This window comes from Uranotaenia lowii, chromosome 2 (genome assembly GCF_029784155.1).
Source record: "Uranotaenia lowii strain MFRU-FL chromosome 2, ASM2978415v1, whole genome shotgun sequence".
NCBI lineage: Eukaryota > Metazoa > Arthropoda > Insecta > Diptera > Culicidae > Uranotaenia > Uranotaenia lowii.
Window position 1 is genome coordinate 370751696 of NC_073692.1, and position 27944 is coordinate 370779639.

General features: G+C 38.0%; 2 protein-coding genes across 2 annotated transcripts in view; one reads left to right on the forward strand and one right to left on the reverse strand.

Annotated features, from left to right (window-relative positions):
* Positions 1-732: 732 nt before the first annotated feature.
* Positions 733-27944, reverse strand: part of LOC129747047 (uncharacterized) — a 35109-nt gene continuing 7897 nt past the window's right edge. The window contains exon 2 of the mRNA XM_055741060.1: positions 733-1668. Coding sequence (XP_055597035.1) covers positions 1304-1668 — 365 coding nt within the window. The 3' untranslated portion in view covers positions 733-1303. The remainder of the gene's footprint in view (positions 1669-27944) is intronic.
* LOC129747046 (ficolin-2-like) lies at positions 8554-9504 on the forward strand. Its single transcript, XM_055741059.1, has 3 exons — positions 8554-8595; positions 8665-9258; positions 9330-9504. Exons 1-3 carry the CDS (start codon positions 8579-8581, stop codon positions 9454-9456), a joined length of 738 nt encoding a protein of 245 aa, XP_055597034.1. The 5' UTR covers positions 8554-8578; the 3' UTR covers positions 9457-9504.

Here is a 27944-nt window from a genome sequence, read left to right on the forward strand (position 1 = left end):
TCTTCCGGCGGTTAACCGTCGCTATTGCACTACAAAACACTTCCTTCCATCCACTTATAACACCTCTTCTAAAGGTTACCGGTGCAGCACCGACGGTGCCTATCCATTTTTTCGATTCTATTATTACTTCAATAGAAATTTATTAACCACTTGAAAATTAAAATTGAAATTTTCGCGGACGGAGCAAAAAAACGGGTGCCATGTCTATGCATCATCGCCTACTTCTCCGTAGACGGAAGAAGTATTTTCATTGACAGACAAATCGAAAAAAAAAATAAGTGGCTAGTTTTAAAAGAGCTTCAAATAATTTTTAATTACCGTACGAAGCTTTCATTATCATTTTCAAGAACTGTTACAAGTGAAATGAACAAAAAAAACAGGCAAGCTTGTAGTTTTCGCATCAGTTCTACAACGAGGGATATCAGATTTTCCGATTAGTTGGGCAGAACGATGAACCTAGATCGGCCTTTGACGATTCTGATGCTTCCAGCATCAAGGAATAAAAGCTAAGTATTATTCGTATTAATTTTCACTTTAATCAATTATATTAATTATTGGCTATTCTGTTCAACATCATTCAGGAGATACCTAGGTATATTCCCGATTTTTCAAATTTTCTGATGGCGTACATTTCAGACAAACTTGTTGGGTGAAGCCGTCAATCTGCCGATCCCGATCAGGATGTGATTAAAGATTTGTGATGACACACAATGAACAAATAAAACACTTACAAACCTGGTTAACACATTACTCAAACTTTATTATTCTACATATCACATAGCGTTAAACAATTTACATATGGACGTAGCGTGCTCACAATTTCGATAACATCGATCTGGTATCCAAACCCCCACGTGACTCGCCGATGTGCTTAAACTCATGTTCTTCTAAGCTGATCCAATTAAACGGCAGCACCGATAGGCGCTTGGAACGAATGCTTGTAAGTTGTTTATATTGTGGGTTGTTGTTATTGTTTTTGCTGTTTATGTTGTTTCAACACTTGTCTAGTTCTCTATTCTTAATTACGCGCGGGCGCTCAGATTGTGGGAAAATTTCCCACGATCCCCCGCTTAACTAACCTATTCAATTTTGCATTTTTTTTTTTCTCTTTTCTCTTGACGCTTAAATTTTGCGTGATCTCTAACGAATGTTTCTAGCAATTTTTGATTTCAATTGCAAAGTGCTCAAATCTGTTTCTGTAACTATCTGAAAGCTGTTCGCTCTTATCAAAACTTTTGGCCACTAACGCTAAAATGTTGTCGTTTCGTTTTGCTTCGTTTTTTGTTCTTCCTGCCACCCCACCCTAGGGAATACCTAGTGTTTGGGTCTGCTGCCCGTGGAGCTGATCCAGGATAGCCTTGTGCAGGTCGTCGATCTGCGAGTACAGATACGAGTGCAGGTCCCCACTTCCGGCGTGATTGTACGAGTTGCCCCGGTTGTCGAACGAGGCGATGTTGCCGTTCTTGTCCAGCTCGGCGTAGCTCTCGAAGTGCGTCCCCGGGAATTTGTTGACCTCCTTCTCGACCGTTTTGGCCTTGATCTTGCCGGCCTCGTCCAAACACTCCCGCGTCACCACGATTTCCTGCAGGTTAGCCTTGGTGTTGTTTTTGGCGATCACGCACTTGAAGGCGTCGTCCGGACACTTGAGGGTGTCGCAAATGAGCGTTCCTGCAAGAAATAACAGACGAAAAAGAAAATTTAGTGGTTTTACAGAATTTCGAAAAACAAAATAAGAAATTGAAAATCCTATTATATATATTTTTTTTGTAGTATTTCGTCTCACAGTCACGCGATGCATGACTATAAAAAATAAAAATGGAGGCGTTTTTGGGACACCACACCTCATAAACGCGTTGTAAGAATTACATGAGATTTGCTAATCGAGGATTTTTTGGGCCACGGATGCCGAAAGTATAGTAAAAGTTTCAAGACTCTCACATTTCATGGAAGGCGGTTCCCATACAAAATCAACATATCTTTATTAGGACTCATCTCGAAAAATTTTCTGGTGATTTGCATAAAAGTTGGTCTTGTTTATTCAATTATCATCGCTGTTCCTATGATGGTTATGAAAAAATGCGTGATTTTGACAAATAGGACCACAGTATGGTTAAAATTTGACAATAAAATTCTGAAATTTGACAACCTGACAAAACTATGAGCTTGAGCTTGAGCTTGCTATCAACTACGTTCCACCTACGGCCCCTCCTGGCCAATGGCATAATGGTTGCACTCCGTGATTGGCTCGAGATAATCAACATTGGACAATGAACCAAATGAAAGGTGCTGGGAACAAGCGACACATTCTCACTGTCCAATTTTGAGAATCTTCATCTTTAATGTGAACCAATAACGACGCCGGCCACGTCCATGTAGTCGATAGGGGGAGAGGATGTGCAGCACATGTGATGATTTGTTTTGCGGAGACCCTCCACAAATCTCACGCTGAGTGCTTGGGGATAAGGGTAATGTGGCATGGAATATCACCTTGGTAAGCGATTGACCACTTCAAAGCAAAACTCCTAAGCTCCTCAGCTTCACAAGCTTCCTCAAGAAACTTCTGATCAATCACAAAAAAAAACCCTAAAACCCTAACTATGGTTTTGTATCTATGGGCTGGCGTTAAATCAATTATGAACAATTACAATTACACACAGATGTTTATGCTTTGTTTTGGCGATGCTCAGTGCCTGGATTGTAGACAGTTATCATGGGTTTATTAAATAAAAAAATTGAATGATTTTTTTAAAATTTTTGCATTTGTAAAGTTTTGGAAACTTTTCAATTTTAATCTAATGAAGTCTGAAACTGTACACAAAATGAAATCAAAACTTATCGAAACGCATAACTGGATGATAAATCTGGAAAATTTTACTTAAAAAAAATTACATGATACTTTACTAAGTCAGCATTAACGGCGCACGGCATTAAAATCGATAACTTTTATCACGAAAATATTTTGTTCCTACGCTCAACATATGTAGCTTACTCGAAATAATATCAAAGCATTTGTGATTATCTTGATTGCTCATCAAATCAGAAAATAAAAATGATGTTTGTTGTTCGAAAACCATTTTTGGTCTAGTCAAGTACAGAAGATAGTATTTAGGGTGACACCAAACATATTATAATCAACATTGGTAACTCTCAGCATGCTTCATACACTTCATCAAGGACATGTATATCAGCACCACCTCCTGGAGAAAGTTCTTACTAGAAGGAAATTTCAAGCATTGTGGTACTGAGGAAACTCTGAACATTCTTTCCATCAACCGTGGGTTCGCGTCTCAACTACAAAAGTTCGTGTTTGAACTTGCATTTCTATGACCACGCAGAAAATTTTGTTTATGTTTTATTTTCAACATAGGAATTTCAGCCTAGTCCAACTTGTCTTCGTGTTGCAAAGTATGTTGCTATGGTTCTCAATTTGTGTTGTTTTCTGCCGAATGGAAAAAAGCAAGGTTCTTAGATACACTAGGTTCTCCGACTTTCACAGTAAGTAGGCGAGGAGTGAGCGGGGCTCTCAATGAGTTTGTTTATTTTTTGCTCAGCTTTTCTGTGGTTTGTTGGTAAACAAATTTCACGAGTTCCGCATAGTTGCATAGCCTACATAGCCAAAATGGCTGAATCGGGAATTCGTTATTCGGGAACACCTCCTGAATATATACCCACCTTGGAAAAAAGGTCCCGACTGACGGAGTATGCTACACGGAAAATAAAAAAAGGTAAAATTTACCTTTTTGCGAGGTGATTTTTTTCCACCCCTCTTTCGAGGTAAATTTTTAAATAATACCGTTTTCCCATTCACTGATATAAAAGGTAAATGCTAGTTGGTTTGATTTGTTTCTTCAATAAAAATAAAAACAAAGTTTATTCAAAAATGTATATTTGTTTGAAATAAATAGGGATATTTGCCAAATATTAATTTTCGAAATGTATCACCATGTTTGAAAAAATTATTGAGGTAAGTCCTTTTTTGCCAGGCTCGTGGCCATCCGGCATCGCGTTCTTCCGCTTCATAGTGGTCACTGAATCTTCCTGCACTTCGTCAACACTTTCATGACATTCTCCGTTCGACAAATCCAGTGAGGCGCGGCTGGAATGATATCTGGAGGATGACGTGGAATACACCTCGAAGCTGGGCCGATCTGAAACATAAGCAAAGTATTATGACGAGAATCAGCACTACTAAATTATATTTAAAAAAATACTTACCATTCTATTCCGATTTTCTCATATGGGCACGAAGAAACACTTCCCTTCTGAACGACAAAACCGCTTTGGCTTAACCTCAATAAATGGATTCGGCAAATAGTTACCTTTTTCGAGATGAATTGTACCGTTTTGTTTAGCTCAATCCAGGTCAACTTCACCTCACTACGAGGTATGTTTTACCTTATTTGGATTTACCTTTTTTTCTAGGTGAATTATACTTTTTTATCCAGCTCAATTTAGGTGAACTTCACCTCGCTACGAGGTAAGATTTACCTTTTTTGGATTCACCTTTTTTCTCGGTGAATTATACCTTTTTCCCATCTTCGATTCAGGTAAATTTTACCTAGCTGTGAGGTGAGTTTCACCTCGAAGAAGTAGAAGTTACCTTTTTGGCTTTCACGAGCGTTCACCTTGTTATCTCGGTAAATTTTACCTTTTTATTATTTTCCGTGTAATAAATCTACAATTTGAGACTCTAATGTCATTTGAATTGGAACAATCATTGATGGAAACTTCACTTTTTGGACAATTCTGAATAGTTCATAAAAGAAATCATAAGAAGGCAACAATTTACTAAGTAAATTGATCTTAAAATCTACACTACAAGATGATTTGAGATTTATTGCTGACCACATCATCGTTATTATTTTTATTATCTGGAGCACGTTTGGTAAATGGAAATCAGCATTTCTCTAAAAATGAATAAATTGGTAAAGGAAAAAATTCTTCGTGTAGCATTAGCTCTTTTTAATACTTTTCATTTAGGCACATCTGATTTTTTGAAAACTCCAAAACATGTTGAACCTATAAATCAAAATCGTATTTTGAGTATAAAATTTATTAACGAAGTCAACTTACTTATCATGAAAGATATTATGAAAAAATAGTAGATATACTTGTGTTGTATTTAGTATAGTTGTCAGATCGGGACACAAAGTTTTGATGATAATGAGCTTAACAGTTTTCGCCAGAAGCTTTCGAAATTTAGTCTAAGGCAACTTAGGTCTTTTTGACAGCATTTATTCATGTTCGTAAGAATTTTCCTCACATGGGGGCGCGTTTCATGTGTCCTTCAAGTATCTGGGGAGTGAGGAATATTCCTACTATTATTGTATTTGGTGACACTTTTGAAAAGTGTTTTGATTAATTTCTATCAATTCTTCTCTTATTCTAATGTTTACTCTAAACCTGAGATTTAGACAAGATGCATATTTTTTTTACTGTTGTCCTGTAGTAGAAAATGCTTCCATGACAAAAAATTACTATCGTTTCGTTAAAAAATTGTCACACATTTTTCGAGTATTCGCGGAAACTCGCTTTGGGAAAAAGATGATTTTCAACAATTAAATTTAAAAAAAAATTACATTTAAACATACACTTAGTAAATGCTTGGCAATTAAACTAAATGTTTTTTCTCTAAAGCATTGCAGAACTGATACTTTCTGGGGCATTTTCAGAGCGTAAAAGAATTCTTTTTATTCATTTTACGCTCTAGGGCCCACACTGCTTCAACCACACAGTAAACGAAAATTACCGAGTTCGGTAATTTTTTACCGAAATCCTAACATGTGTTAATCGTTAAACTGTTCGGTAACTTTTTCGGTAAAAAATAAACGAACATTGGCAAATGAAGAATCAATTTACAAGTTTGTTTGGCTAGAAAAAAAGCTGTCAAAGCTGTACTTTTCGGAAGCAAGCCTGATCCTGACAAAACTATGAACAAACTACAACGATACATAGGGGAGATAAGGGCATAACGAGCACCCAGGGCGTAATAAGCACTCCTTTTTCTACAAAAGTACGTATATTTTGAAACAAATTTTCATGAGGATTTGTTTCGTACTACCTATAGTATTAATTTTTCACCAAAAAGAAATATCCTTTTCATCTTTACAGAAATATTAAATAATAACCAGCTAGGTTCTCATGTGACGAAAATATTATAATTTTTTAGCACCACCAAATAAGCTTTTATGACCTTTAAATCATCTTGATCTGAAATGTACGCACAGCAACATGATTTACACATTGTTTCTCAATTTTCACCATCACAAAATTTTTGATTTTTCACTTTAATCCATTTTAAAATACGTTTTTACTTAAATTTGTAGACCTGAGGCGAACAGAGCACTATTAATCAGGGCACGATGAGCGATTTCTGCCGTTTAATATAGCAACGAATGCAACTCGATGAAGTCAATTGAATAATAGAGTTACAGCTTGACTTGTTTCAGTAGACTCGAGTTCGATTCCTGTTCGAGGGGATTTTTTTTTCACATACACCCATAGAAGAGGTTGCAAAAATCCAATGCCTTTTTAGCAAATCTCTGTGCCGATAATGCGCTGAAATGTGCACTGTGCCGAAGACGGTATGTTTGAAAAACCGTAACTGGCATAAGGATTCGGCTCCCAACCAAAATGATGCAAGACCACTACATTCAAGCGAAGCAAGGAAAACTTTTTATGGCATTTCCTTCCTCTATTGGATAATTCATCTCAGAAACAAGAAAATAAAATAAACCACGACGCCGAAAGGGAGTCGAACTCATATCACCAACTATATCGTCTTGCCAATTCGACATCTTAACCAGTGTACCATTTGAGCTTCATGCAGGACGAGGGATATTTGTCATAGGCTTTCTGCCACCGATCAATCACAAAAAACGCACAACGGTGGCTTCCCGGCGTTTGGCCTCCTTTCAAGGTATTCCTCTGTCTTGTGACGGAAACGGGAAAGGGAACGGGAGTGAAGGAAACGGGAAACCCATTGAATGAGAACTGCGCTTTGCTTGCTGCCTGCATGCACACGCTAATATACACAGCTGCTAAAGCCGGGCAGCTTGGCCGGTGGTTGTTTGCCGGTGGATTGAATTAGGTAAATGAATGTTTTTTGTTGCTTTTGCTATACACGCACAGTGCTCGATTCGCTGGCTGCCTTGTGTTGGCCGGTATTTATTTCCATCTTTCTTCGTCTTGTGATGCGATAGGGAGGGACGTGAAAACGTTTTTACTTTGTTTCTTTCAGACATACGTGGAATCGTTTTTATTTTGTTTCTTTCAGACATGCGCAATTCGGTTGCGCTGGGAGGTTAATGCCGGTGGACGCAAATCGAATCAGCACCGGTCGCGTTATCCAACGATGCTATGTAATTGCTTACACGCCATTGGCACAGAGGCTGAATTTTGGGTGTACCATTCATGATTGATTTTTTTGATTGTTACATTATACGGCTAAAAGCATCATCCGTCAAACAAAACACCAGAAAATAATGTATGAGCATGTGTTAATTCTTTGAATTCTACAAACAGACCTAGATTATTTTGGTATTACTTTGTTTGATGAATCTACGTCTCACTGTTTAATGCTAAATGTATCGATCATGAAGAATAAATGAAAAAAAAAACACCTGGACCAGGAATCAAACTCGAGTCTAGTAATTACCACTTATTACTTCTCCGACACCTTACTAATAGGCCAAATCGTCACTGAAAACTGCAACCTTTAAAATAAATCACCTATAATTAACAAAAACTGTAATTTTAAATTGTTATCCTTGAAAGTTAACGAAGATTCATTTATTATTGCAGCAAATAAACAAGTAACAAAATTCAATTGCTGTTTTCTCAACTCAACAAAAACGCAAATGGGACGGGGACTTGCTATGAGCGGCAGTATATTTGTTCCTTTCTCGTTATGCAAACTTCAATCAATCAAACAGACCTTTATGCAAAATTGTTTTTGATAGAAAAAATGCGTTATGCTCGTTATGCTAGCTTTGAAATGTGACCAACCTGCTGATAATTCAAGACAGCTATTCTGTAGATGATAATTTAAAAAAAAAAAAACAAAGGAAGCTTGGTAAAAATTTTTTTTTTCCTTTCACAGCTTGCTTCGATTGATTATAAATTAATTCCAAAGTATAAGCTGAATAATCAAAACAGTTCTCAGTTGTTACTTAACCTCCAAGCAGTAAAGTTAAGTTTGTGTGATTGATTCTCTAAATCTAAGTGATGTCCATTAAAAATTATTCGTGTCAACTTCATGGCTTGCGGCTGGTTAAAATTTAAAAAATCCCAAAAAACTTCCTAAGCAGCGTATTACGGTTGGGTCCACTTGGGCTGATAAGACGAATTGGACGGTTTTGAAGGATGACGCATCTGCTCGAAAAACTATAACCTATAACAATTTCAACCACCATCCAGAACAATGAGCCCGGAAATGTTGATTAAAACTTTCGGCAGAAATGGCGTATGACGTATAGCGTATAACTTCCAAATATAAAAAGCATAACGTAGGCTGAGTAACGTGCAGTAATCAGCTTAATATGTTTGCCTGGCCAAACTTCAGAATGATATCCAACTCATGGCCCAGCATGTAGAGTAATTTCATGGATAGATAAAACACCAGATTTTGTTGATTAATCTAAAAGATTTCCTTTCTATCGATAGATATATCATGAAAGCGATGAAGCCCGGTGACTCTTTTGAACGTCTAGAACTTGACTTACGTTTTCAGGGAATCGATGACATTCCACAAACCTGTGCCGATATTCCGGAACGGGTCTCGGGGCCATACCAGATTCAGCCATCAGTGGGATTCCAGAAACCGTTCGAAGTCTTCTGCGATCAGGACTACGAGGAAGGTGGGTGGATCGTCATACAAAATCGCTTCAATGGCTCTGTAGACTTTCACCGGGACTGGGCAGCCTATGAGGAGGGATTCGGAAACCCACGAGGCGAGTATTGGCTGGGACTGAAGAATATCCATGAATTGACCCATTCCAGACGGCATGAGTTGCTCGTCATGTTGGAAGATTTCGAAGGTCAATCGAAGGTGGCCAGGTACGATGATTTTCGAGTGGCCGATAAGGCAGAAAAGTACACTCTACAAAGTCTTGGCAAGTACAGCGGCACTGCAGGGGATTCACTTAGTTTTGCAATCGACCTAAAGTTCAGCACTAAGGATGCGGACAACGATTCTTGGGACGGAAATTGTGCGGAAAGATTCGTCGGCGCCTGGTGGTATTCTGCCTGTCATGCAAGGTAGGTTATAATAGTTGGTTTTCTTTTACGCCTTGCACGCACTAAGAGTTTTTTTTTTTTTTTCATTCCAGTAACCTCAACGGAAAGTATTTTAAGCAAGGGGTCAAAACCAAAGCAAGCGGGATGAGCTGGGATAGTTTTTATTCCAGCGACTATTCACTGAAACGGGCAAGAATGATGATTCGGCCTAAAGTTTAACCACCAATAAGACTGCGCAAGCTGGATTTGTGATTTGAAATTCCGAAAATGAAGGAAAAATTGAATTTAAATAAATAGTTTTTTTTTGTTATCATCCCAAGCAACCAAAAGTCCCTTAAAACAGTCCCATGATAGCTTAATCAGCCCATTCAATGTGCTGATGTGCATTCTATTCAGCCCAAAATTTAAGTTCTTATTGATACTTTAAAGTTCCAAAATCAAGTTGAAGAGAACGCTATTCAGCCCTCGTAAAGTACTCGAGAATTCGTTGAAAATTTTTAAAAATAAACTTAAACCAAAAAAGTTCTTTTTTATTTTATTGTTTTTTTACTATTTTACTATTTTTATTATTTCCTTTATTCTATATTTGTTATGTAATTGTAATTGAAATTCTACCACTGATCATCTCTGTTTTGATTACCCCAAGCGTTAGCCTAAAACTCGTAGCGGGTTTCGATCCAGGGAACTCCGGGATGACAGTCCTACACCTTAGTCATTGAGCCATTGACGCGTTTCTATATCTACGTTCATTTGCTTAATATAAATTGAGCGAGTTTCCAATCCTATCATCGAAACAACACCTTATTTTTTCTGACAGTGTATCGAATATTGTTTACTTTTTGTAGAAAAAGAAAAAAAACAATCGTTCAATCGGGTGAAAGTTTCGGTCTAGTTTTTCAAGATTTATCACAAATTGTGAAAGTTTTCTCTTCTCGGAAGCGGTAAATATGTGTAAACAATTCATAAACTATAAACTCATAATCGAATATTTACAGATTTGCGAAATGTTTTCCGTTGTACAAACAACGGACGGCAAGGGACGGAAGGAGTTGACCGCCGTTCCGGAAAACTGGCTGGAAAACACAAAAAAAGGCAACTACCTGCGTTGGCCAAACACGAAGACCGGACACCAATTGGATAAACTAGTCAAGGACCCATTAACCAAGCCAAAATCATCGTGGAATAGAGCAAGGTGTAAAATAAAACGTAATGGTATCAAAACATATTTAGAGGCAAATGGTTTAATCGAGTCCATGTCCGGAGAATCCAGCACGGACGCTACAGTAACCCTCACGAAAAAATCTCATCGGCATCAAGAACCGGATTTTAAAAAGATGATCGATAGAAAGAAAAAACAACTAAACAGTATGGATCAAGAATCATCAAACGCTAGTGCATCGTTTCATATTTCCAACAGAGATGTCTTGCCAGCAACCAGAACAAATAATGGCCAAACGTTGCCAAATATTGTTGTTACTCAACTTTCCGAGCAAAACATTCACCAGGAACAATCACCGACTGACATCTCAACCAGAATAATCTGTGAACCCGATCTGAAACCAACCTCTGAACTGTTTATCCATACTACACAATCTACCTATAATTCTGTGGTGTCTCCTGTGCAGATGGATACTTTACCCTCAAACATTGAATATGTAACACTTGCTTCACCAACTTCTTTTGAAAACCCTCCTATGGTCACAATTCCGGATGACAACGTTTTGGTTCCATCAGTTGAGCTCACTGAAGTGAAAGGTTTACTTCACGATATTGTTGAACGTATAGCAAAAATTGAAAAGAAGTTGTTGAATCAAAGTGCTCAGATGGATTTTATTTTGAACAAAATAGGCAGGACTCCACCACCTGATGACGCGTTTCAAATTAAGCCTGTGGACACTGAACATGAGTTGAACGAATTGGAAAAAAATCTGGAAGATAAAAAATTCAGAGAAAATTATGTAAGTATTTTTTGATAATTTTAATTTTACTTTAGGATCTGCAAATAGTTCTGAGACTTACTGAAATCCTGATCAGACGTCGATTACACTAAGTCACTGCATATAAGAACTGTGAAATTTTTGCCGTAAATTGTTGTTCTCAACTGTTTTCACTTTTTTCGATCGATACTTTTTCCTTATTCCTTTGAGTTTTGTTTTGAATGCGATGATAGTTTTCAATGATTACTTTGTTCTTGGATTGCAAACCCGTCAGCTTAATTACCAACAAGTTTATAACATTTATTTTTTTCCACTGGCTCTGCAGCAAACCTTTGCTTAATAAACAAACAATATCGTCACCCAGGGCGATGCAAATAAATTATATGCATCGTCTCGGGGAACGATTTTGTTTGTTTATGAAGTAAAGGGTTGCTACTGTGCCAGTGGGGAAAAAATAAATCGCTATAAGGTATGTTTGTTGAGAATTATGCTGACGCGTTTGCAATTCCAGAACTAAGTAGTCATTGAAAACTATCATACCATTCAAAACAAAACAAACACTTTTCGTTTTTCTTTTCAGGTTAAACGGCTTCGTGAAAATATCGATGGTGATTGTTCAGAAAACCGAATGCTATCAGCGCTGGACATGATGTTCTCTTTGAAGTTTCAAGCGGACTGCACGTGGACTGGTTCAAGCCGCAAAGGCCCAAAATGTGCAGTGATGCCGAACAGACAAATACAAGCTGTTTTCAAGGAAGTTGGTCATACGGAGACTGAAATTGTCAATGATTCCAAATTGGCAACGTTCTTCAAAAAGAAATTGAAAAATGCTACAAAGCGCTTTTTGGTTAATACTGGGAAACGTAGGGGCTCTCGACGAGTGCGGGTCAAAAAACCGAAACCAAGAAAAGAAATAGGAACACCCGAGCCTAACGATATGATGGATGATGCCTTGATGGCTTCAAGCAGTACTTCGTGTTGGACAATCGGTCATTCTGATGACCAACCTGGTGCTTCTAGCGATGATACTGATTGATTACATTGCAGTCTTTATTTTGTTTTTATTTTTACACTTCACTTTATTTCTAAGACATTGAATTCAACAATAAACTTACTACAACGTATGTAACAGAGGAATGAAAAGAAAACAAACTTCACAATCAACGGCTACTAGTTTACATTTTATGCTATTACTTTCAAAGAATGATGTACCGTTTGAAAGAGAATTTAGATTTCCTTCAAAAATGTTTAAAACTGATGATTCATGGGGATAGTCAAAATGATCTTTTTTCTTTTTCAAAACTCGCGCCTGAATTAAAATATCAGGATCTTGTTTCGTAGAAATAAATTTAACAATTTCATTGCATTTAGTCAGAAACCAGCTGTTAGCAAACTTTTTGTTTAAAATGAATCCAGGTTTGACATAGACTCCTCCAGATGCTGTTGTGTATGGGTATTTTCTTGATGGTTTATTTCCGAACACGCTATGTGAGTTCAACTCTGATAGGCGGTTGACTATTTGTTCGAGGCACTTCCATCCACTTTTCACTAAGTGTTTTATATTCTGCAGTTGATTTTCGAATGGATATGCTGAGAATGTATTTATATTGCCAAATTTTTCAGCTTCATCTACAAGATGTAACAAATTGTGTATGCTACTTGTGAGGTACTTTTCTCCGTAAAGAGTTTTGAACTTCTCAACATACGTTTTCAACATTGCTCGAGCTACAGGCCAGTTATGTTTATACTGGTCGGAAGAGAGCATTGTAATCGCACAGTAAAACAATAAAAAATGTTTGTATTGTTCTTCTGGTAGAAATCTTTTTAAAACATAAATACTTCCGTAGTGAAGGAATGAGCTAAATTCTGAAGCTTTCCAATGACAAATATGGTCGAGTCCACGAAACTTTCGGTGAATTTCATCAGGCAATTTTATGTTTTTAAGGATCTGACTTAATTGGTCGGTCTGATGGGATGAAAGTTTGGTTTGAAAACCTAACGACCCATCACGCCAACCTAGCAAAAGTCGTTTCATAACCCCTAAGTCGATTAGGTGAAGCCTATCTCCAATTACGATATCCTCAACTGTGTCAAGTTGTTTGATGAGCATAAGTGGAGTGTTCGCCTTTTGGTGTTTAAGGTAGGATTTTTTCCGGAATTCTGTGTCAGTTCGCTTTTGATTTGTTGTTGAAGTGAACACAACAGTTTTCGACTCGTAACAATATTCTCCTTCACACGTGCATTTTAGGCATCCATTTTTAGAATTAAAATTAGCGACACCTGTAAGTAAATCATCAATTTTTAAACAGTTTTGTGTGTATTTTATATTTTGGAGCAAGGCCCAAAGTAAGAAACTTTTCGATGTGAGAAAATAGAACCTAACAGATTATAATGATTGTAGTAAAATAAATTGTGTATGTTATCTCACCTTTAATGAATGATCTTGCTGGAGAATCGCAAATAAAACATCTGAGTAAGATCTTCACTTCAAACCCGTTGATTGAGAAACCGTTCTCGATTATGTCGTTCATCTCCTCAGCAAAGGGCTTCAGATAGCTGTCGAGATCCAATGGTTTAGTATTACCACAGAAAATTCCAATCGGTATCGGATGTATTTCAGGCATTTCAAAAATGTTAATTAGAATAGGCCACAGCTGCAACTTGCTGCTTTTGTAAATGGGTAATCCGTCAATGTTAACATTAATTGAAATAAATAAAGGCCTTGCAAGATTCCTAAAATTTGAATTCGAGAAAAGTTTATGCTTATTCTACACCTAAGAAGAAGATACTCAACCTGAAATATTGTTTAAAACAAAGTCTTATCCCTTTGTACCAAAACTGCCCACCAGGTATGGCCATTATGTTCGATGTTTCAACCCTTGATGTGTTTAATAAAGTCCTTGCTGAGCGTGGAAGTTTTTTGGAGCTGGTTTTTCGTCGAATGATTTCCAATATTAAATTAATGGCTTTGTGAGTTTGCTTGGTTTGAAATGCCCAATATCGAAGACATTCTTCTAGATTCATTTTTTCGATACAATCGTTATCATATTCACCAATTTCTAAATCATCGTTATCTTCGTCGGATGTACCATCAGTATTCTTTTCCGAATCATAGTCTTGATAATTAATGCCACTATCACAATGTGGAACATCCGGTTCAAATGAACTTTTTGATGCAGCTAAATTATAATGATTTCAAATTATTCCACGTAAATAATTTAAAAAAAAATGTATACCTGCGATATTGGTGACACTTGGGGTCTCCTGTTCCTCCACCCATTTTTTTTCCAGCCTTCGGCGACGGTAGTAAAATAAACCACTTTTTCTGATTCTTTTAGAATAATCCATCTCAAACAAAAATTTGATCGGTATAAATTTAAGAATTGAAATTCTTTTGTTTATGTCTCAAAAAAGTTACATAACATTCTATTTTGGGACTTCGCATCCAAAAGTCACATAGAACGCACATATGAGGCACTTCAGCAACTTTCAAGTTCATTAATGAGTACATATAAGTCACTAACGGGAATTGGGCAGAATTTCCTTTTCAAAGTCACTTATAGCGCACATAATGGTTCCTTTTGCCACTTTCATGTTCGTTTTTGCGCACATATGATTCACGTAAGGGAATTGGGCAGTTGTTTCTCTTTTTTCAGCTTATATGTGACTTTCGAAGCCTCCATTTAAGTAAATACGGGACTTTTGGTTGCTTGGGATATTATATTTTAACTACTGTTTGTGAAATTTTCTTAATGGAGCGCACTCCGCTGTTTTTATAATGTTTAAAACACAATTTTTAGGTGCCAAATCTTTTAAAAAATTGGTCATTAATAAACAGAATGCGTATGAAATGAGTAGGGTAACGGACCTATTTTGGACCGCTTTGGGAAGTGGCTATTCTATTTTCTGGAATAAAATAACATATGTTACCATTTTCGACTGTTTTATCCGTTCATTACGTAGATCAAGGCTTTTTCTATAGAAAAATATCGTCGTTTGTTGCAAAGTAACAAGATTTAAGCCTAAAAACACGTTTCTTCAATCATTACTCTGGCCAGTATTTTGGACCACCAGGTTTCTATTTTGGACCGCTCTTTGGACCTATTTTGGACCATCCTTAAACTAAATAAGTATTTTTTATAAATTTTGCTGTTTTTCGACAGGGATTGATGCGCAATTATGCGAATTATTCAGATAACTTTGTCTTTTCTTATTGTTTTAGACTAGTCAAGTTTTGTTTGTTCGATAAGAATAGAGTAAAAACCCTGAAGTTCTTGTTATATAGTGAGTTCCAAATGTTATGAATGTTCTGACAGCACACTGAAATCTCGACGAAATTTGTTCTGCAGTGTTCAATACTGGCCAGTTGGCTTATCTTTAGGCTCAATTTTAAGAACGCAAATCACCTTCAGGCGACCCAATGATAAGTTGAGAAAGCCTGACATCATGAACTTCGCGACATCAATTGATGCATTTTGACTTCCAAAACCTTGGTGGATTTGGGTTGGCTTCAGTTCTGTAGATAGATTCAAAAAGATAAAAATGTGCGGGATTTATGATATCTTTTTGGCCATCCCGATCAGGAGGGAAAAACTAAATTATATTAAGATGAGATATTTTGATACTAATTTTTTCCTATCTAAATGAGTTATTATTCAGTACTCGTAGGATGTTAAAATAGCTCAAATTATATCAAAAAATCTGTACGATCATAGCTAAATTATATCAATTTTAGATATGCTCCTTTCAATGTTATATCTCGTTCAGATAGCGTAGTTTGATATTGGGCAGAACAAAACCTATCCAAATTATAACTTATCAAGATATGAGTGCTTCGAGAAAAATTACTATAGGAATGTCAATAAACCATATTATTTGCTAAAACCATGTTCCATTTTTGGTTTCCCAAAAATTGGATCCAATTTTAAGGATCTGTTGAGCGAAACTCATTAATGTACGGTTTGGGCCGTTGACTTCGATGTCCGTGTTTCAGAAAAAGTTGTACATATATCAAAATAAGATAAAATCATTTTATTTTGGGACAACCCGAAAAAATTCTTCATCATTGAAAATTATCTCAACCCCATTCAAGTCTGTCAATCAGAATAAGATATAATTCATATTGGAGAAACTTGAAATCTAAATTTTTCAGTACTTAATTATAACTGAATCAGATGTAAATATCTTGGTGAGATACGTTTGAGATATTATTTTGATATGCTCTCCTGATCGGGATCTAAAAGCCATTTTTCACAAAAATTCAGTTTAAAGTTTGATACTAACTTTGTTTTAGGATAAAATTTATCGTTGGAGTAATTTTCCAACAGTTTTTTTTTTAAATTGCATAACCACAGGGGCTGAAAAACTAGATTTTTAGTACATTATCACTTATAAAATTTACGCATTTCAACCACCTTTTCCCAAGTTTTGAAACATATATAGCTATAATTGAATATATTATTTGATAAAATTGTTCTTATATTAACTGAGATATTTCAACTGTTACAAAAATTAAACTCGTTGCATATTTGCCGATTTGTTGACGTTTTTTCCAAACCCCTCCTTTAGACGGGTTGCATATTTCGTTTCTTCGTTCGTTTTGAGGCTTCTTTAAGCTGTATCTTTTACCAACTGCATATTAAACAGTTGCCATTGATGTAGGTTGTCAGATTAACGTGATTCAAAGCATAGTGCACAAAAAGCAAGTTGAAACTATGATTGGCTGGGTTTTATGCCGATTAAAGTGAACCTCGTCTAATGGCGAGTTTTGGCTTTGACGAGTTGATTAAATAAAATCATGCTTAAATTCCAAATTTTATTCAAAATGAGTGATTGAAATAGTGAGCATAATTCTTTCATATCGTCGTACAACGTCTTATTACGTTCATGAACATTTAACAGCAAGTTTAATACCCAGGTTATGTTGAGTGGTCCAAAATAAGTCCCTAGGGAATTAAGTAGGACCTATTTTCGACAGGGGTCAAATTGCTATTAAAACCAGTTATATTGCTTTTTCGAGATTGCAAAATAGTTTTCGCGTGTTTTATCACAGCTGTGAACATGTTTGTATTTGTAAAATTCATCACAGCTATGCAGCAAACCTCTTGAAAGTTTACTCCAATAATAACACGTCCTCCTGAAATGACCCTGATTCGGTCCACCTGTGAAAAATCATAACTTTATTTTCAATTTTCTTTCCGTTAACAGCTTACTTAAATAAAATTTTAGATGTGATTAGAATCATAAGAAGTAGCTTTAACTATATTTGGTCAAAATTTTTATGAACAACATGATTTATGAGAGAAATATTGGCAAAAAGCTACAAGGTGGTCCAAAATATGTACCCGGTCCAAAATAAGTCCATTACCCTAGATGTCTAATGACTTAAAAATACGATGGTTGCACTGATTAAAGTTCCCCAAGAAGTTTTGGAAGAATGATTCATTTATCCAAAATAAAACTAGAACACAATATAATTTCATTCTCAATCGATGTGTGGGTAGGCATAGTCATTAGATTTTTTTCTTCCACTTTTTGCGCAGTTCATCCACAGTTCAAAATGTTTGACAAACGATTCGAAATCTACATCATGGCGCTCTTATTGTGAGCCCCAAATATTGTGCTGTCTCTGGTTGGAAATAGTTGGCTCCTCACTGGATACCATGGGCTTTCAGTAAGATCTTACTATTTTAACCGTTTTTGCTTTAAATGTTGATGGATTTGCTATCGTTGTTCGAAGCCCAGCCTTAGTTTTGGCCCTGTTGAACTGGGTGATTATCAAGCAGCACCTTCTTAAACGACCAATTTAAAACTACCAGATATATAAATTATGACAATTTTTTGCAGTGAATATTATAGATTGACTGGTTGTTCTATAAATATTGAAAAAGAATTGTTAAAAGATTTCATTATTCTTCTCTTATTTTTCGCAATACATCTGATTTTGTTCATTGAAGTTGAAGTGAGGGAGGAGGAGCAGAGTCCAGCTTCTATTTGGCCGGGCTTCGACCAGACCGAACTGAGAGCCATGAGAAAATATTCAAACAATCAAAATTGAATCTCTTACAATCCTTACTCTAGTTCGAAAAAGCGAGTATATTTGACTGAAATGAATTTCTTGGATTAAAAACTATCGATCTTGGTTCATAAACATCAAGGATTCAGCCTCTTGATGAAAATATATGCAAATAAAGTTCGAACGCCCTGAAAAAATGCTGATGGCGTTCAGTTCGGTCTGGTCGAATCCCGACCATTTACTCATTTAAAAATGGCAACCCTAGGACTCCAACTCTAGGATCGTTCCTGATTCTCCTTAAAGATAAAAATTTTAATAAAACAAAAAAATTAAAAATACGTTCAAATAATAGGTCGGGCGATTTCTCAACTCCGAAAGAGTTTGTTTTGCTGTTTCGGGAAAACCCAATTCTTCCATAGCTTCAAGATATAAAAACTGTGGCGAAATCTGCAGTCGTCAGTTCAAAATGATGATCAGACGAATCAAAACGCTCCTCTTAGCACTTTTTTTTGTGTAGTTCTGTGACCGAAATATCGTGTTCGATCGAATACTAGATAATTAGGGCCTCGTTAAATATTATGATCTCATAGTAAGATCCGTGTTGTTTTCTCTTCGTTCAATTTATATTGATTATTTTCAATTGTTTCAGCTTGAAGAATGTAACCCAAGTTTTATCGGAACTCCGGTGGAAGGTGGAAAATACTGAACAAATTGTCGGAAACATCGAGAAAAGAATTCAAAGCCTGGGAAAGTATGTACAGCATAAATTTTATAGAGAGGGGAAACAGTGTTTCTTATGATCTTTCTTCTTCAACCAATAGGGATATCAAAACAGAGCCAAAATACGAAAATGACAAAAGAAAAGGAACCTTCCAAACGTGCTTCGATGTTCGGAATTTCCCATCCGGAATATATCAACTACAGCCTCAAAACGTTTCTCCGAAATCGTTCAAAGCTTTGTGTGACAACGATTATTCGGATGGAGGCTGGACGGTGATCCAGAATCGTTTCAACGGCTCCGTGGACTTCTACCGAGACTGGAAGGCCTACGAGGAAGGATTCGGTGATTTGGAAGGCGAATTCTGGCTGGGATTGGAGAAGATTCATCAACTCACCTCTTTCAAGCGGCACGAGTTGCACGTGCTTTTGGAGGACTTCGAGGGTAATTCCAAGGTGGCCAAATTCGATGACTTCCGGGTGGCCGATAAGGCAAAAGAGTACACACTGGAGAGCCTCGGAAAGTACAACGGAACCGCAGGGGACGGGCTCATTTTTAATCGCGGTGCAAAGTTTAGAACTTTCGATTCAGACACTTATCGACGTTCTGCAAAAGAATATGAAGGTGCTTGGTGGTATTATTTTATTTTATTTACATAGTATTCCGTCTTACGACATAACTTGACGAACATAATTCCTAAAATTCACTCGGTCCATGGCAACCGTTCTCCAATTTCTCGGGCACCCCACGTTCGCCAGATCACGCTCCACTTGGTCTAACCACCTTGCTCGTTGCGCCCCTGCTCGTCTTGTTCCTACCGGATTCGTGGCGAACACCTGTTTTGCAGGACAGTCATCCGGCATTCTCGCAACATGTCCCGCCCAGCGTATCCGGCCAGCCTTCACCACCTTCTGGATACTGGGTTCGCCGTAGAGTCGCGCGAGCTCGTGGTTCATCCTTCGCCTCCACACTCCGTTCTCCTGTACGCCGCCAAAGATGGTTCTTAACACTCGTCGCTCGAATACTCCGAGTGTACGCAGGTCCTCCTCGAGCAATATCCATGTCTCGTGCCCGTAGAGAACAACCGGTCTAATAAGCGTCGTATACAGGCTACACTTCGTGCGAGGGCTAAGTCTTCTCGACCGCAGTTGCTTGTGGAGTCCATAGTAGGCACGACTTCCGCTAATAATTCGCCTCCGGATCTCACGGCTGGTGTCATTGTCTGCGGTCACCAGGGAGCCGAGATAGACAAAGTCTTCGACTATCTCCAGCTCGTCGCCGTCGATCGTGACCTTGTTATTACTGGACAAGCGGGTTCGGTCGGTCTCGGATCCGCAGGCCAGCATGTACTTTGTCTTGGACGTATTAATCATCAACCCAATCCTTCCTGCTTCGCGTTTCAGTTTGCGGTAGATCTCCCCCACCGCCGCAGATGATCTGCCGACTATATCAATGTCATCGGCAAAGCAGATAAGTTGACTGGATCTGTTGAAAATCGTGCCCCGCATTTCGCCCACCGCTCGTCGAATAACACCTTCTAGCGCCACGTTGAACATCATGCAGGATAAACCATCACCTTGTCGAAGCCCCCTGCGAGATTCGAATGAACTCGACAATTCACCCGAAATCCGCACACAGCACTGCGTTCCATCCATCGTCGCCTTGATCAGTCTGATCAGCTTCCCGGAAAAGCCGTTCTCGTCCATGATTTTCCATAGCTCGTTACGGTCGATCGTGTCGTATGCGGCTTTGAAGTCGATGAATAGATGGTGCGTAGGGACTTGGTGTTCCCGGCATTTTTGGAGGATTTGCCGTAATGTAAATATCTGGTCAGTCGTTGACCGTCCCTCCATGAAGCCGGCCTGATGACTTCCCACGAATCTGTTTGCTTGTGGCGTTAGGCGGCGGAGTAGGATTCGGGACAACACTTTGTAGGCGGCATTGAGGACAGTGATCGCTCGGTAGTTCTCACAGTCCAATTTGTCGCCCTTCTTGTAGATGGGGCATATTACCCCCTCCTTCCACTCCTCCGGTAGCTGTTCTATGTCCCAGATCCGGATTATCAACCGGTGTAGGCAATCGGCCAACCTGTCCGGGCCCATTTTGATGAGTTCAGCTGCGATGCCATCCTTCCCAGCCGACTTGTTTCTATTCAGCTGGCGAATGGCTTCCTTAACTTCACTCATCGTTGGGAGTGGCTCGTCTTCGTCGTTGGCTACGCCGGCGATATACCTTCCCCCACCGTCTTGATCTCCTGCATGTGCGCCGTTCAGGTGTTCATCGAAGTGCTGCTTCCACCTTTTCATCACCTCACCTTCGTGCTTGGTGGTACTATGCTTATGACCACACCAAAAGGTAAGTTTCGTTTCAAATATAATTTTTCTGCAACAATCAAGTTGTTATGGGGAAAAATATAAACTATCCAAAGCATCCTAGACATATCCTTACCAAACAAGGGAATAATCATACTGGATATCCATCTCCAATGTTTTGAACTAACCATCCACTCTTAATAACCATTTTAAAAGTGAAACGAATCTCATCACTCGGATATATGGATGTTCGATGTTCTCCAAAAACTTTTAGTTTACCTAACATCTCCGAGTAGCATTCACACAATCACTTTTACGACACTGAGTTGAAAAATAATTGTATGGGAGACGAAAAGTTTGCTTTAAACTTCAGTCAATTTTGGAGACGCATATTCTTCCATGAATGAATCCCATTTTTGTTCTTATACAGATTTTATTTTTTTTTAAATGCCTTTCTTTTTCAGCAATCTCAACGGAAAGTATCTAGGTAAGGGTGTGGACGGAACTTGGGAAGGAATGTACTGGGTGAGTTACCATGGCTTCGTGTATTTTGTCAAGAGCTCACGAATGATGATTCGGGTGAAGCAGAATACCCGATCAGTCGGGTCGAAGCCGGGCATTCGGTTCTTGAAAAACCGTTCCTCTTCCCCCGAAAACGGACATTCCGATGGCAGCAAGTTTCTGAGGTAAGCATGGACGAGTCGAAATAAAATTGCTGCAAAGGGAGCTCAAAACAAATCCATGAATAAAAAATAAAATTATGAGAAAATAAACCGTACCGTAAAAATACTCCGAAAAACCTTCTTAAGCTATGATAACTTCTAAAGTAAACATAAGGGGTTTTTTTATTATCTGACAATTTGCGCCGGGGGTCTTCAGATTTTCCCCAAAATTCAAATTTGGTTCATTTTTGCGACTTAAAAACACATGTATTTTTTCAGATTTCTAACATTTTTATTTTTTGAGTTAGCTTCGGTTAGATTTTTTTGAAAATAAAAAATAACCATTTTTCAAAGCTACATAACTCTGTTGTTTCTCAACGGAAATTATAAATTAGCACATCAAAATGCATTGAAATTTTATCAGCTTTCCAAATAGAATAGTTGAAAAAAATGAAATAATGACCTTCAACATGAAAAGTTGTAAATAAACTTTAAATGGCGTACCGTCTGCACCACCGAATATTTTGCAAAAAATACCATTGTATAGCTCGATTCATGATGCAACTTTCATCTGAAGACATCAAAGTGGACCATTAACACCTTGAAGAGTTATGAAAGAAATAATGACAATAAATCTCTTTTTTTGCATCGAAAACAAACAATGGTAGAACAACTGCACTCACATATGGAGATAGCAAGCACTTCTAACAACATGGAAACAAAAGAACTTACCAAAGCAGGTAAAAAACATTACTTTTTCGTGCTTTGTAGAGTGTTTGCAGCAAAACTGACTTTAAATTTTAACCAAAATTCTGAGTATCGTATTGTTTAAGTGATATAACTAATAATGAGAATGTTGAAGAGTGTTCTGTAGGTTCACTTTATGAATAAACGTTGAATCGGGAGGAACCAACATGAAGAGTGTTCTGTAAGTTCACTTTATGAAAATACGTCGGATCGGGAGGACCAACATGAAGGGTGTTGGTCCAGTAGGCTCACTTTATGGATTGACGTTAAATCCGGAAATAGCAGTGTCTCTTTGTTTAGAGCGAAATATTCAATTCTGAAGGAAGGTTTGGTATCTTCGTAGACAGGAAGTAACGAATCGATACAGTTAACATTGTGCGAAGCAAGACGTTTTGGTCACTTTTAATCTTTTTTTCAAAAAAGATCTAGAATACTCTGGTAGAGACATTATGCTTCTAAGTAGCCGTAGCAGTAGTGAAAGGTAAAAAGAATCATTACGATGGATTTTCAAGATGGAGTGACGATGGAAGTTCTGCAAGAAGTCCCTAATGAAGAACAATCAGTTATACATTCAAACAGTACCTATATGTCTCGACATGACTCACGCGTTGAAGAGGTCTCATACATAGCGGTCTCGTAGTGATTGGGTTCGAATATGATACCAGTATATAGTGGTTCTAGGAATATACCTGAACGAGAAGAAATCTTGAGAAAGTCAAGAGTTATAATTATACCACGATTCTCGAGTGTTGTGAACGAATCTTAGAGAGGTTATCCGACAGCTCACTGGAAATGTGGTGGACTTTAGATATCCAATTAGAAAATTAGAAAGATAAATGCTTATGCTGATTGTGTGGATTAAATCGCGTCATTAGTCTTAAGCGTGCACTTAGTTAGTCAGCCAGTCGGCGAGCGAGTCAAGTAGTGTGTTTAGCGCTTAATGTAGCGTTTAATATAGCCTAAAATTAACCAAGTTTTTTTCTCTTAGTGTAAAGGGGAGATGTGTAGCCGATGATTAGCATTGCTACACTCATTATGATTCATAGCTATCGACCGACCAACTGAACCTCAGGCAACACTGTCATCAACAGTGAGTCGACAAAGGTCGACTAAGCTTCGCGCATTTTGGCGCGCACACATCCGAGCGTCATTCGGTATGCAATAGCGAAAGTGTGCGGTTCGTAGTGCTTGCTGCTCTGGGTGATTCTCCACGACGCGGATTAAACTCTTCACAGGGGTCTACTTGACCCTCCATACCCAGAAATCCCTTCACTCGACGCTGTACAATGGGTAAAACAGTACATCGCCCTATCATGGTCCCAGACGTGGAACAGCATAACTCAAAACAAGCTCCGAGAGATAAAAAAATACTACAGAAACTTGGGTCGACCGCTTATCGTTTAAAGAAAGACGAACGTTCACACGGCTTCGCATAGGACACACCAGGATGACCCACGGATACCTAATGGCTAGGGAAGAACCACCTTTATGTGTTGCTTGCCAGGTCCCCCTCAGCATAAAGCACATAATCCTATACTGTCCTTGCTACCAACAAGCTAGAAACGATTCGGATCTTGGGTCTTCGACAGGTTCTGCCCGAAGGAAGAGAAGAAAATTCTACTGTTTCTACAAAAAAACAAGCTGATGGAAGAAATATGAATCTGATCAATCCGAGCAAAAATCAGTAAAAAGGAACCATCATCACAAAATTTTGTATACAAAAGTTTAAACTGACACAAGCCACGGAGGAAAAGGGATGAATAACACGATAGTGTTAAAATCCCAGACAAATAAACAAACAAACAAGTGTCTGAGTTAATGTCTGAATTGATATTCGTGAGAATCGTAAAATCACTACAACCGCATGAGCCGCGCGTGGAGCTTGTTTTCTACCTACAGTAAAATCAGCTGAATTATTCAAGCTCTCCTGCCATCCTCAGATGTAGATAATAATAAAATATTTGATTCTGCAGCAGGTCGGTAGGAAAATCAGCACCTCTAATCTCCCCAACCCTCCACACCTAATGCTCAGATCTTTCAAAACTTCGTTCCGAAATATATCGGATACAGTCTCAACGTGGATTCCAGCAAACGCTTCAAGCTCTTTGTGCTCAAAACTACGAAAATGGAGGCTGGACTGTGATCCAAAACTGATTCAATGGTTTGGAAACGATCTACCTGCTCATGCTCATTAGACTGGCCCAAATTTGTATGGGATGATTTTTACAACATTTTTTTCAACGCGGCACCCCCTAGGTTGATGCATTTAGGTGAAAAAATGACTTTCTGAAAGTTTCAGGTCATTTGGCAGAAGCACGAGCTGGCGCAAAGGACTTGAAATTTGTATGGAAATTTTCGGCAAAATGTATGGAAAATCGACATACTTTCACTCTTTGTGTTCTAAAATATGTTCTCAGTATGCTAGAAAGCTCAGAATTTCAGGAATTGTAGTTTAAACAATGACAAACAAGTTTGTAGAAGATTGTGACGCAATACGAGTTGACTGTAATGAGTTATTTGCAATTGAATGTGTGATTTTTTTTTGCATTACATCGATACATATATTGTAAACGGTGTATAGGTGGACTATTAGTACTAATTTGATCGCATTGTCACACAATGAGAATAACAGATGGAAAGTTTGTGTTCTTGGCAAAGTTGTAGCTTATTTTATAACAAACTATGAACTGCTGCATTGTTTTGAGTGTAAAAAAAAAGTTTGGTTTAAATGATCTTTCTTCAAAATTTTTGGTGTTTATATTACATTGGTAACCAATAAAATTGTTTATTCAAATCAAGCAAGAATATTAAACTTAGATATTGAAAGTTATCAACAATGAAGATTTTGTTTGATTCTGGTAAGTTTTAGATAATGACTAATTATTTGCAAAATAATTTATTTTTCGGCATTGCCGTGGGTGAGAAGTTTTTTATAGTGGGAAAGAGGGGTCAATTTGCAGTGTCATTTACTACCTTTAAACTGCTTATACGTTGTTGCCTTTTGTTGAATTCTTTGATAGTCTTCCAATGCTCAGGATCTAAATTGTCAAAAAATTTTTTGGTATATCGTACCGATCGAAAAATTTAGGCGACTTTGAATTCATTAAATCATTCAACGTTAAATTTCTGAATTCATTCATACCTTTTACCACAAGATTTTTTAGTTCTTGAGATGACTTTTTTGACTAGGCTTTAACCATCATACATTTCTCTTCGAAGGTCTAAATGCCCCACAATAATGTTTGTAGAGCTTTATTCGCAACTTTGCGGAGAACACAAACTTTCTATTTGATATTTTCATTGTGTGACTGCGATCAAGATAGCACATTACACATTATTAAGCCCATACACCGTATACACGATGTATCAAAGAAATGCGAAATAAATCACACATTCAATTGCAAATAACTCATCACAGTCAACTCGTATTGCATCACAATCTTTTACAAACTTGTTTGTCATTGTTTAAACTACAATTCCTGAAATTCTGAGCTTTCTAGCATACTGGGAACATTTTTTAGAACACAAAGAGTGAAAGTATGTCGATTTTCCATACATTTTGCCGAAAATCTCCATACAAATTTCAAGTCCTTTGCGCCAGCTCGTGCTTTTGCCAACTGACCTGATACTTTCAGAAAGTAATTTTTTCACCTAGAGAAACCAATCTAGGGGGTGCCGCGTGGAATATAAGGATTTTTTTTGTTATGGGCCAGTCTAATGCTCATCTGTTTCAAACCTCATCGTGAGTCGCACGTGTTGATGAAAGACTTTATGGAACTCACTCTTCATCTCGATAGAAATTTCAGCACCTTCGATGCGGACCTGGATAAATTAAATACAGTCGAAAAAACTGGCGCTTGGTTTTGTTGTATCTGCCAAACGGTATAAAAATCAAATTTACTCAATCTCTTTTTTTAATATCCATTGTACTACATTTAATTTCTTCAATTGCTATCTGAAAATGCGTATTAAGTCGCGTGAGTTCCCAGCACTGAAAGAGTTTCGCTCTTTCGGAATATCCAAATTTGATAACACTGTCCTGCCGCCCGCGGTGGACAAAAAAATTCTTAAAAACAGCTTGGCTATCCAATCAGCTTGCGGTTAAATGAAGTCAAGTATGGTGAACTCAAAATTGCCTTCTCTTGACCTGATTAGGAGCAAAGCAAGTTTTCGAGGGAAATTCGGACGGCATGAAAAAAAAAAGCTTAGTTAAATTGCAACCACAAGCCACGTGCCTATTTAGATTAGAAATTTTACATCAACTGTGATTCGAATTTGGAGATATAAAAACCATGATGTTGCCTGAAATATTAACAGTCCCCGATTCAAAATGTTGGCTGAACGTCCCAATTTTAAGTTCTTCCTCCTAGCGCTTATAGTTTTGTGTGGCCCTGTGTCCAAGTTATCATGCGTTTACGGAAATGAGCTATATGGACCCCCTTCATTGGAAACCATCAACGTCTAGTAAGATCTTTGTTTTCGCTTATTGTTTTTATTATAATTTTGATTGATTTATACTCGCGTCAGCTTGCAGAACATATCCCGAAGCTTGGCAGAATACCATAAGAATTATCAGGCAGATATGGAAGAACTTCGGCGAAACTTGAAACCTGCCACATTTCCACGAACGTGCTCGGATATCCCTAAGATGCAAACCGGTGTATACCGGCTGAAGCCACAAGCCCATCACCAATCATTTGAAGCCATGTGTGATTTTGATTATCCACGTGGTGGATGGACAGTGATCCAAAACCGATTCAACGGTTCCGTGGACTTCTATCGAGGCTGGAAGGACTACGAAGAAGGCTTCGGAAATCTACAAGGTGAATTTTGGCTAGGATTGGAAAAGATCCATCAGCTCACCTATTCCAAACCGCATGAGTTGCACGTGCTATTGACGGACTTCGACGGCAAATTCGTGGTAGCCAAATACGATTACTTCCGTGTGGCCGATAAGGCAGAACATTACACACTGAAGAATCTCGGGCTGTACAGTGGCAGAGCAGGGGAATGGGTCGGTTACGACAGGGCTCTCTGAGCATCTCCATAAAAAGTTCAGCACCTTCGATGAGGACAACGATTCATGGGAGCAAAATTGTGCAATCGAAAAAACTGGCGCTTGGTGGTACAGAGATTTTGGGTGTCATACAAGGTACGTAGTGATTTTAAACGGGGATACCAAAAATCGATAATGCCATTTTAAATGAACACTGGAATGTTCCACCCAATTTTACAATCTGATCACTTTTTTCAGCAACCTCAATGGGAGATATCTTGGACAGGGCGTAAAGGCCAACGACACAGGAATGAGCTGGG